The sequence below is a fragment of the Triticum urartu genome, chromosome 5A, assembly GCF_056163025.1.
Source record: "Triticum urartu cultivar PI428250 chromosome 5A, HENAU_Tu73, whole genome shotgun sequence".
Classification (NCBI taxonomy): Eukaryota; Viridiplantae; Streptophyta; class Magnoliopsida; order Poales; family Poaceae; genus Triticum; species Triticum urartu.
The window spans coordinates 533,651,411-533,662,671 of record NC_141877.1 but is presented as its reverse complement, the minus strand read 5'-3'; the positions used below and the strand labels follow the sequence as shown (position 1 = coordinate 533,662,671).

Here is an 11,261-nt window from a genome sequence, read left to right as displayed (position 1 = left end):
TCAATATGTACACGTGCAATGCACGTTAATTTGGAAGTATATTAATTGCATGCGGATATTAAGTAAGATATTATTTACGTGTAGTATATTAGGTATGATATTAGCTGCACATTATATTAAGTAAGATATATCTGTTGTACGTTGATATTCGATAAGATATCAGTTACTTTTTCACGTGAATGGTAGGATATTAATTACATGGCGAATTTCATGGGATAGCGTTGAGTCAAAACGTGTTTATAACCCATGGCGGTGATGGATAATTAGAGCGTTAAACATGTTTGGTGCTCAACATTGGAGCAATTTGAACCGTTAGATAACATGATTTGACGGTGGTGGAAATGCTTTGGATCTGTCTATTTGAGTCTTTTTATATTGGTACACATATAGATAGATAGATGGGCAATAATTGCTCATTTTGGAGGGCTATATTTTTGTCAACTTTATGTAACTCTTCAGTCATGTTTTCGATGCCTATTTCTTTTAACGCGTGTTTCCTGTAGGAGTCAGCAACTATCGGCGGGATTATGTAAAACAACGAAAATGTTAAAAGTCTGACGTAAAAATTTTAACCACAGCAAATCGAACATCTTTTATGGCAAATCAAGTTGTCACAAGGATGAAAATTCCCTCTTGACAAGCACAACAAATCGTTGCAAAAAACTGAACATAACAAGGATCTGCCATGCTTGCTAAAAAGAATTGCCATCCTAAAAAAACGTTTGATTTGTCATGGCTAAGAGCCTGAAATTCGGTTTGTAGCGAAATCCTAAAACAAAGAGGGTCCCCATTTTATAGCAAGACAGTGATAACACCAGGCCAAAACCAAGAACGCTGGAAATACTGTTCGGCACTACAAATCTGCCCCGATCTGATCTACGAGCACCTTCTAACACAGAGCGAGTGTTCCCCTAACGTCTGCCTTCTAACACATCCTGCAAACCGAAGCCGCACATGCACATGCAGCGCGTCTCAAATTACTCACAAGACAGAGCTACGACCTACACGTCCAGCGACAAGAATCTGAATTGCTACTCAGTCACGGCGCAGAAACCCGAGGCACAGCAGAGCGACATGGAGCCCGACGATCAGCTCCGACCACCGCGCCGGCGACCCCAATCTGGACGCCGAGGAGTGGGCCGGCTGCGCGGCCGGCGATATCCCAGCAGCTGCCACAACCAACAAGCCGGTGTCAATGACAATGGCATTTGTACACAACAATGACAATGTACAGCCAATGGCTAAGCGCTCACCGTTGCACACGGAGCTGGTGGTGAGGTTGGCGAGGATGGTGAACGAGGTGCCGTTGGTGTAGCCGGCGTAGGAGCACGTCGTGCTCTCGCAGGCCGAGGTCGCGGACGTCGACGTGTTCCCGAGGAACAGATCTCCGCATTTCGCCGCCGGGCAGGAGGGTGTCAACCCTTGCGTCGGCTGGCAGTCCAGCCTGAATTTTTTCAGGGCATTGCCAAGTTCAGGTTTCGTCAGTTTCAGTAGCATGTACAGTATGATTTAGTAGGGACGACAAGAAGCTGACTGGCCCAGGAAGTACTCACTGCCAACTGGTGGAGCTGCAGCCGCACATGATGCAGTTGTTGGCCGTCAGGATGTAGCTCGCGTTGGGGACGCGGAGGTTGCGGTCGATGGCCGAGTTGCTAATGGCAGAAGAGCAAGCTGCACAAGTGTCACACTATGTTAAACCAGAACCCCTAAACTGAACTCTGAATGAGTATCTGTACAATTCGAACGTATATGACGTCGCTCGAAAACAACTAGTACTCCCTCCGTAAAGAAATATAACAGCATTTAGAAAGATTAACTTGCAGAAGCGTTACAATGTTCATGACAGGCTTAGCTTGATGACATCAGTTCAGTTATGTTCAGTTCAGTTAAATTCAGAAAAATAAAGAGCAGAAAGTAAACTGTAACGAGCATCTCAACTTAGAGGCATTGTCATGAGTCGGAGAACGCAAATTAACCAGGTGGCATATGTATGAACATATCGAATGACTTTGCAAATCAAAAGACAGACAGATTCTTGACTGAATTATTTTGCCCTGCTACGATCATTTAACCCGGCTAGTAGTACTACAATTCTTTTGGTCCAATTTTTTTTCTCAGAGTAAGAAGATGGATTAACCTCCTGTAATCAACCATACCATGCGAGAAATGTTAACTGTTCATAACTTCAGACTCAAGTGGCAGCATATCCAAGACTCGAATCTGAACCGAGGTATGATGATATGTGTTGCAACTTGCAAGGTAGAAAACCCCCTTTTTGCCCATCACAAGCACAACTTTTCAGGGCAAACAATCTGAAAAGCAACCTTGGGACACTGTGAAAAAGTACTACTCGTACTACAATCTACAAAGAGGATCAAGGAAAGAGATAGGACTTTCAACTTTGCGTTGGCAAAGCATCTCCATGGCATCCCTCCACTTTTACCAGCAGAAAGAACCTAGAAAGAGTTCAGAAAATGTTTGATAGATGCAGCTTCACATCAGCAACTGCCATTGCATCCTGTAATTTGTTGGATCCACCAATAATAAAGAAGTACACATATCGCACAAGCACAATGTACCATCAGTAGCAAACTATCGCAAAAGGAAGAGATATCTCTAACGGTTTATCACTGAACAACACAAAAAGAGGAGGCAAAAATGCATAGCAAAAAGGCTGAATCTTGGAGCAATGGCAAGTCAGCAACAAGAAAAGGGAGAGAGGTCTTCGTGGCGGCACTACCTCGGAGCGGTACGTCGAGGACCTGGCCGGCGAGGAGGCTCTTGGCGTCGGGCATGCGGTTGAGGGCCAGAATCGTCTCCTCCGTGGTCCCGTACTCCTCCGCAATCCCGGCGACGGAGCTCCCGGCAGGCGCGACGTACGTGAGGTGCACGACGGGCTCCCCTCCGACGGGGTCGCAGCTGCAGGGCAGCGGCACCCAGAGCTCCTGGCCGACGGCGACCCGGTTGGGGTCGGAGATGTTGTTGGCGGCGGCGATGTCGCGGTACGTGACGAGCCCCGCGAAGGCGCCGCGGGCGACGGCGTCGAGCGTGTCGCCCGCGCGGACCTTGTAGGTGGGCCGCTGGAAGGTGGCGCCGGCGCCCCCGGAGCAGAGGCAGGGCAGGCGGACGCGGACCGGGGACGGGGCCGGCGCGGTGGTGGGCGTGGAGAGCGGGAGGTCGTTGGAGGCAAGCAGCGCCCGGTGCGAGCGGAGCTGGAAGAGCGCGCGGACGGCGGCCAGGGTGGTGGCGTTGGGCGGGGAGTAGGAGACGAGGGCCTGGCAGGTGGAGGCCCGCGGCGCCGTGGCGTTGCACGCGAACCGCGCCGCCGCGGCCGGGGTGGGGGACAGCACCGCGAGGGTGAGGAGGAGAAGGGCGGGGAGGGAGCAAGCGGGCGCCATTGCCGGCGTGGCGGCGAGGGGAGCTGGCTCAGCTGGAGGCTAGGGGATAGTGGGAGAGTGGGACTGTGTGGGTGGTGGTACAGTGGAGCAGCACGGGGCGGCGTGTGTGGCTTTTGTTTGGTTTGGCTGTTTAAATGTTGGGGAGGCGCAATGGCGCGGAGGTAGAGGAGGAGGAGGAGAGCGGTGCGGTGGCGGTGGTGAGCCCGTGGCGTGGGGCAGTGCGCCTGCACGGCGGCACGCGGGGGCGAGGTGGGCGGTGGGGCTCCCCGCCCCCGGACGCCGCTGGGGTGGTCATTGCCTGGTTTGACGGGTGATCCAGGCCGTGCGATTCTGGTCGCACGGTGTAGACCTGCGCTTGTAGCAGTGGGCCCCGTGCGCGCGCGTCCACCGGCCGGAGCACTTGCCGCCTGTCACGGTGGCAGGCAGGCAGGCAGGCGAGGCGCGGCCTTTCCTCATCTCCGCGTCCATTTATTGCAGTTTTCCTGGGCCAAGTTTGTACAGCACGCTGCAGCTTGTACGTACTCCCTCCGGTCTTTTTACTCTGCATATTATTAGATTGTTCTGAAGTCAATCTCATTCAATTTTAATCAAATTTATATAAAAAATTATAAACATTTACATAACAGCACCAATATCATTAGATTCATTTTGAAATATATCTTCATATTATATTTATTAGATATTATAGATGCAAATAATTTTTAATATAAACTTGATCAAATTTAGCAAAGTTTGACTTTCGGCAAATCTAATGTATAGAGTAAAAAGGATCGGAAGGAGTACTATTTCAAACAGGATGTGTGATCGTATAAGAGTATCTCCAGTTGCGTCCCCAACAGGCCCTCAGATCATCTTTTCGGCGCCTGCGCCAAAAAAATGTCTCAGCCGCGTCTCCAGGACGACGAAAAGCGCCGGTTCGGTCCTTTTTTCCATCAACGGCCGCAGGCCGAACCCGGCGCACTGGGGGGCGATCGGGGGCTCCAGCGCAAGGGAAAAGCGCGGCTGGCCCACACCGTCAGGCAAAAAGTCAAGATTTTTTTTCCCGACCCGCCTTCCACCCCCGCGCCCTCGGCCACCACTAGCTATATCCCGGCGCCGCCCGCCGCCCTTCACCGCTAGATAGCCATTCCCCGCCGGACAAATAACAGAGGTTCGCCGCGGCAGCCCCTCCAACAACAGTTGGGCGTTTCCGGCCGCCGTATCCGGCCGCGGAGGGGCAGTTCGGCAGGTGCACGCCCACCGGGCGCAAGGTGTTCGGCGATTTGCCTGCCTCGGCGATGGACTCGGATGACGAGGAAGCGCTCGCCGTGCTGCTGGAGGAGGAAGCCGAGGCCGACGTCCAGGAAGAAGAGCATCTGATGGTGCTCGCCGCCCTCACCCAGCTGCTGACGAGCAATGAAAAGTCGCGGCGAGGTGGATCGGCGCCGGGGCGGGTGAAAGCAAAAAACCGGCATCGTCTCGAAGGCTACTGCATGCTCTACTCCGACTACTTCGCCAATGTTCCACTTCACGGCGACAAAACATTTCAGCGCCGTTATTGGATGAGCCGAAAGCTCTTCCTCAGGATTGTGAATTCCATCCGGGAGTTCGACAACTACTTCAAGTGCAAAATGGATTGCACCGGCAAACTTGGATTCACCTCGATCCAGAAGTGCACGACAACAATGAGGATGCTTGCATACGGAGCTCCCGGTGATTCACTGGACGACTATGGGCGCATGGCCGAGTCCACCAGCATGGAGTGTTTCTACAAGTTCTGTCGGGCAGTGGTGGCAGTGTTTGGACCGCAATACTTGAGAACACCCAATGCGGAAGACACTGCTCAGATCCTAGCACAGAATGCAGTAAGAGGATTTCCTGGGATGCTTGGAAGCATCGACTGCATGCATTGGAAATGGAAGAATTGTCCATTTGCTTGGCAGGGGATGTACAAAGGCGGCAAAGGCGGTTGCAGTGTGGTACTGGAGGCGGTGGCTACACAGGACCTCTGGATTTGGCACTCCTTCTTTGATATGCCAGGAACTCACAATGACATCAACGTGCTGCAGTGCTCTCCTGTCTTTGCCAAGCTTGTTGAAGGTCATTCTCCTCCGGTGAACTTCGAGATCAATGGGTGGCACTACAATAAGGGGTACTATCTAGCTGATGGCATCTATCCGAGATGGTCGACATTTGTGAAGACGATCTCAAACCTTGTGCCAGGAGGCAAGAACGCCTGGTTTGCGAAGGTTCAGGAGGCTTGTAGGAAGGATGTCGAGCGGGCATTTGGTGTGCTCCAATCTCGATTTGTTGTTGTCCGATACCCCGCTCAGACATGGTCAAAAGATTAAATGTGGGAGATTATGATTTGTTGTGTCATCTTGCATAACATGATCATCGAGAGCGAGTAAGAAGACCCAGTGTTTGACACTGAACCATACTACAGGCAGGGTCCTCTAGCCGAAGTTTATCACTAGCTACGGCGACCCGGACTGCCTATCTCAGTATGCGTTAGGAGATCCGAGACACACAGGTGCATCATCAACTGCAGCAAGATCTGATAGAGCACCTATGGAGGCTAAAGGGCGACATCGGGCACGACATGTGATGAAATATGAGTTTTTATTTGTTGAACTATATAATTTGTATTGAATTATTTGTTGTTGTACTATTTTGTTGAAGTATTTGATTTTTCTGTGATGAAATATGTGATAAAAAAATTTATGTTGATAATTGAACGCCGAGCAACGACGAACCACGTCGAATATGGGCCTATTGTCGCCCATATGGGCCCTTTATTCGTCGAAATGGGGCTGGAAAGTGGGCCAATATCGACGCCTGGTGGCGAGCTGAGAGCGATGACTGGACGCAACCCCCCCCTCCCCAGCGGTGATTGTATAGCCGGCTCGCGCGGGGGGGGGGGGGGGGGGGGGGGGGGGATTTTTATACGTCCTAGGGGGTCAACTGCTGAAAATGCTCTAAATAAATAAATTTCGTAAAGTTAATGTCCCCGTGACCGTGAGGCACGGCGCCTTTGGCCAGCAAGCTACTATGGCACTTGTATCTGATCGTACTCGTCACCGTTGTTTACCAAGCTTTCTCTCACACACACAAGCTGATCGACAGAGCCGGCCAGCGCATCCACGGTCAGGTCGCCCCCCAAGAGCAGAGGGTTTGTTACAGCATCGTTTATCGTTTTACCGGTGCTACGATCGATGCTGTTGGCCTCTAGGTTTGGACGGTTCGTATCACCGTGTGCGTATGGGCACGAATCTTTCTTTTCTTTGCCCGCCCGACGGACAGACAGTTTCAATGGACCCTCTTGTTTTCTCCGACTCGATCTCTCTTAGCTTGACCAGAAATGTTCATTCATCAAGAGCTTTGATCGGCCACGACGAGTTGGTCTTGTTAATTTTTTTTAGGTGAACCAGTTGGTCTTGTAGATGACTAAGAATTCCTGGGCCAATTCCTCTTTGCTAATCATCCATGCTTCAACATAAACAATCCCAACATTCTCTAGATGTCCTAGAATCTATTCCTTGATACTTAAGGCATGTCAAGCTGATAGAAACCCAGGCCAGCCGCTGAACTGCCCATGTTTTAACTGATTCTTGACCGCATAATGAGAGATTTCATACTGTTGCTCATACGGTTGGGGGTAGATATCACCAATGTTTTAACTCACAAATCAATTTCTAGACCTAGTCCTATATCTAAGGCTGGTCATAGTGGGAAATAACTTATACTAGTGTCATGCATATGACATTAGTCTAAGTTACTATAAACGATGTAGACCTAGTCCTATATCTATGTTTATAGTGCAAAGTAACATAATAGTAGTGTCGTATACGGCTTCATTTATTAGCTTGTAGACTCATCTTGTATTGGGAAACGCTATGTTGCAGTAACATATTATGTTACTACTTCTCATTAACTAATTGCCATATAAGCAAAAAAAATTGGAGTGCGTTATGTTACTCGCTAGGTTACTCCCACTATGACTAGCTTAACTAACGAATTAGAATCCCTTGATCATCGCACTACTAGAAAAAGGCTATAGATTTCTTTTTAGAAAAGGAGGTAAAAAACCCGGCCTCTGCATTAATCGGTGTGTACAATCATCTTTATAACTATTCATCAAAGATCTGACAAGAACATACATCACGCCATCCGAAGCCATCACTCACACATACAAACTCGATAATGTAGAGTGCTCTCGCTCCCCATATCTAAAACCAATGTGGTCGTCGATCTATCCACATAACGTATCGGAACCTACAACAGCAAAACTAAAGCGTATGCCACATGCACACATTTTAGAAGCCGACATCATTGAACCGATGACCCATCTTCGGGAAAGAGATCATCATCACCCTTGCCAGTCCGACCATCTGTTGACACCACCACGGTGCCGAGCGACACCACCTCCCTACGCGCAAACTGCCGAGCAAATCATGGTAATCTAGAAATAGAATGGACTATTGTTATCTTCTTTTTGTTGATCCGGTATTGGAACTAAAAAGAGTATCCCGCACATGTTTCCCCAGAGGTGACCTTGTGTTATCTAACCCACGAGAGGAGAATTTCCTTGAAGGGATGGTCTCTAGCAAGCTTTTGCCGAAGTGTCAAATCCAACTTTTGACCGGATAAGCAAGCATATATTGATTCAAACACTTGTAATAAAAAGAAGGTACTGGGATGAGGTCTTAATGCTTACAACCATGTATTGGTGTTGGGATAAAAAATGATATTAGTTTGTGTTCGGGAAGTCACCCATCAAGAGGTGCTTGCTTCATTTGGAATGGCGGATGTGTCCAAATAACATCTTGACCGGCATGAGTCTTGCATCAAGAATCGGTACCGAAGGCTCTATCCGTCTCACGGGGTTGCCTCGATAATTAAGATAATAATATTAGACAAAAGCTTGGGCGTTCAATGACTACACCTCATGAATCCCCAAAGATAGGATCCATGTTACCCTACTAAACCTTACTGTCACCGGTGTTTGATATAATACTTCATGGTCCCCTTGCTCCTAGACTCACCGGTGCTCGATCTCCATGTTTCTGGGTACCTGCAGGGATGAAGATCGCCGGCAAAACAAAAGATACTTCACGATACAATTTTATTTTACACATACAAGACGTTGTGTCAAAGACTTCTGTTGATCCCATTAACAAATACCTGGGGCTGCAAGGCTCATGCCTCACCTCATACCTTACCGGACTACTCACACATGGAGATCAGATCGCGAGAAGAAATCATTGAAGTACACATCTTGAGATTGATTGATTGCAATATGCTTACAATGGATGCCTTATGCGATGCACGATTACATGAACTAGATGAGAGAGGGCTATGGTGGTGGAGATGGCTATGGAGGTGAAAATGGTGGCGGCTAGGGTTTGTGGATGAAGATGATGATGAACGGGTTCTGGTTGTGCTCGATGCTCCTCCTTTGCTCCGTCTGTTGACATTTCGACGGGGTCCCCTTAATAAAAGTTGTTCCGGTGGATGAGCTACCTCGATTTCCATGCCAAACGATTGCTCATGCAAGCGCTCGTGGTCGCATGGCATGTCGTTTTTCGCTCTAGAGTCCTATGACGCTTCCTGGTGATTCATTTCTTCTCCATTTTCCTTCCTTTCCTTTCTCCCACATGATATCTTCCCTTTTCAGCCCAATTCCGGTGGAAAAAATATTAAAGAAAGGATTTGTAAAATCCTTTGCATTCATTAGCCATTAGTGGCGATATCGGAGTGAATACCTCTCTTTTAGTGAAATATCTCGGTTTAAACAAGGTTGAAATGAGAGTAAAAATATCACTCATCAACTCCCCAACCTTAAACTTGATCGTCCTCGAGCAACATGGAGAGAAATCCGAATCATAAGGAACTCAATTGTTTAAACCGAAATAACGAGAAGGTTTTGGTTCACTTACGATCGGTATGCCTAGATAGCCCTCCACTTCTTGACCTGAAAACTTATCATAGATATAGCAGTGGCATGGTTATAGTGCAAGTGTTATTGAGGCAAACATAATCAACGCAAGTTTCTATTCCCACGAGATCCCATCTGGAGGCCTTCTCCGGTACTCCGTCGGAGGGGGAATCGATCACGGAGGGGCTCTACATCAAACTTGCTGCTATTTCGATGATGTGCGAGTAGTTTACCACAGACCTACAGGTCCATAGCTAGTAGCTAGATGGCTTCTTCTTTCTCTTTAATCTTCAATACAATGTTTTGCTTGATGTTCTTGAAGATCTATTCGATGTAATGACTTTTTGCGGTGTGTTTGTTGGGATCCAATGAATTGTGAGTTTATGATCAGATCTATCCATGAATATTATTTGAGTTTTCTTTGAACCCTCTTATGCATGATTGTTATAGCTTTATATTTCTCTCCGATCTATTGATTTGGTTTGGCCAACTAGATTGATTTTTTTGCAATCGGAGAGGTGCTTTGTGATGGGTTTGATCTTGCGGTGCTCAATTCCAGTGACAGAATGGGACATGTCACGGATTTGCATTGTTTCCATTAAGGATAAAAAGATGGGCTTTATTCATGCATAAGTTTACTTTGTCTACATCATGTCATCTTGCTTAAGGCAGTATTCCGTTCTTTATGAACTTAATACTCTAGATGCATGCTGGATAGCGGTCGATGTGTGGAGTAACAATATTAGATGCAGGCAGGAGTCGGTCTATTTGTCTCGGACGTGATGCCTATATACATGATCATTGCCTTGGATATTATGATGATTATTTATTTTTCTACCGATTGCCCAACAGTAATTTGTTTATCCACCGCATGCTATTTTCAAGAGAGAAGCCTCTAGTGAAAACTATGGCCCCCGGGTCTACTTTTTATCATATATTAAATCAAAATTACCTTGATGCAGTTTTTCTTTCTTTCTTTCATTTTGTGTCTTAATTATCTACCTATCACCATAAAATTCTTGCAAGTAACCACCAAGGGATTGACAACCCCTTGTTCGTGTTCAGTGCAAGGATTTGTTATTTTGTGTGTAGGTACTGCTAACAAGATGTTGCGTGGTACTCCTACTAGATTGATAACCTTGGTTCTTAACTGAGGGAAATATTTATCTGTGCTATACTGCAGCATCCTCTCCTCTTCAAGGAAATTCCAACACAGCTAACTGATGGTAGCTGGAACTACGTCGGTATTTCCCTGGAGAGTGTGACGCCCCCAATTCGATCGTACACTAATCATACACGCAAACGTGTACGATCAAGATCAGAGACTCATGGGAAGATATCACAACACAACTCTACAAATAAAATAAGTCATACAAGCATCATATTACAAGCCAGGGGCCTCGAGGGCTCGAATACAAGAGCTCGATCATAGACGAGTCAGCGGAAGCAACAATATCTGAGTACAGACATAAGTTAAACAAGTTTGCCTTAAGAAGGCTAGCACAAACTGGGATACAGATCGAAAGAGGCGCATGCCTCCTGCCTGGGATCCTCCTAAACTACTCCTGGTCGTCGTCAGCGGGCTGTACGTAGTAGTAGGCACCTCCCGAGTAGTAGTAGTCGTCATCGACAATGGCGTCTGGCTCCTGGGCTCCATCGTCTGGTCGCAGCAATCGAGTAGAGAAAAGGGGAAAAAGGGGGAGCAAAGCAACCGTGAGTACTCATCCAAAGTACTCGCAAGCAAGGAGCTACACTACATATGTATGCATTGGTATCAAATGGAAAAGGGGGTATCATATGTGGACTGAACTGCAGAATGCCGGAATAACAGGGGGGTAGCTAGTCCTTTCGAAGACTACGCTTCTGGTAACCTCCATCTTGCAGCAGAGGAAGAGAGTAGATGGTAAGTTCACCCAGTAACATCGCATAGCATAATCCTAACCGAT

At 47.7% G+C, this 11,261-nt stretch overlaps 1 protein-coding gene across 1 annotated transcript; it reads right to left on the bottom strand.

Annotated features, from left to right (window-relative positions):
• Positions 1–770: 770 nt before the first annotated feature.
• Positions 771–3,554, bottom strand: LOC125537322 (chitin elicitor-binding protein-like). Its single transcript, XM_048700620.2, has 4 exons — positions 2,741–3,554; positions 1,554–1,671; positions 1,254–1,444; positions 771–1,169 (listed from the first exon to the last, which is right to left on the bottom strand). Exons 1-4 carry the CDS (start codon positions 3,396–3,398, stop codon positions 1,036–1,038), a joined length of 1,101 nt encoding a protein of 366 aa, XP_048556577.1. The 5' UTR covers positions 3,399–3,554; the 3' UTR covers positions 771–1,035.
• Positions 3,555–11,261: the final 7,707 nt, after the last annotated feature.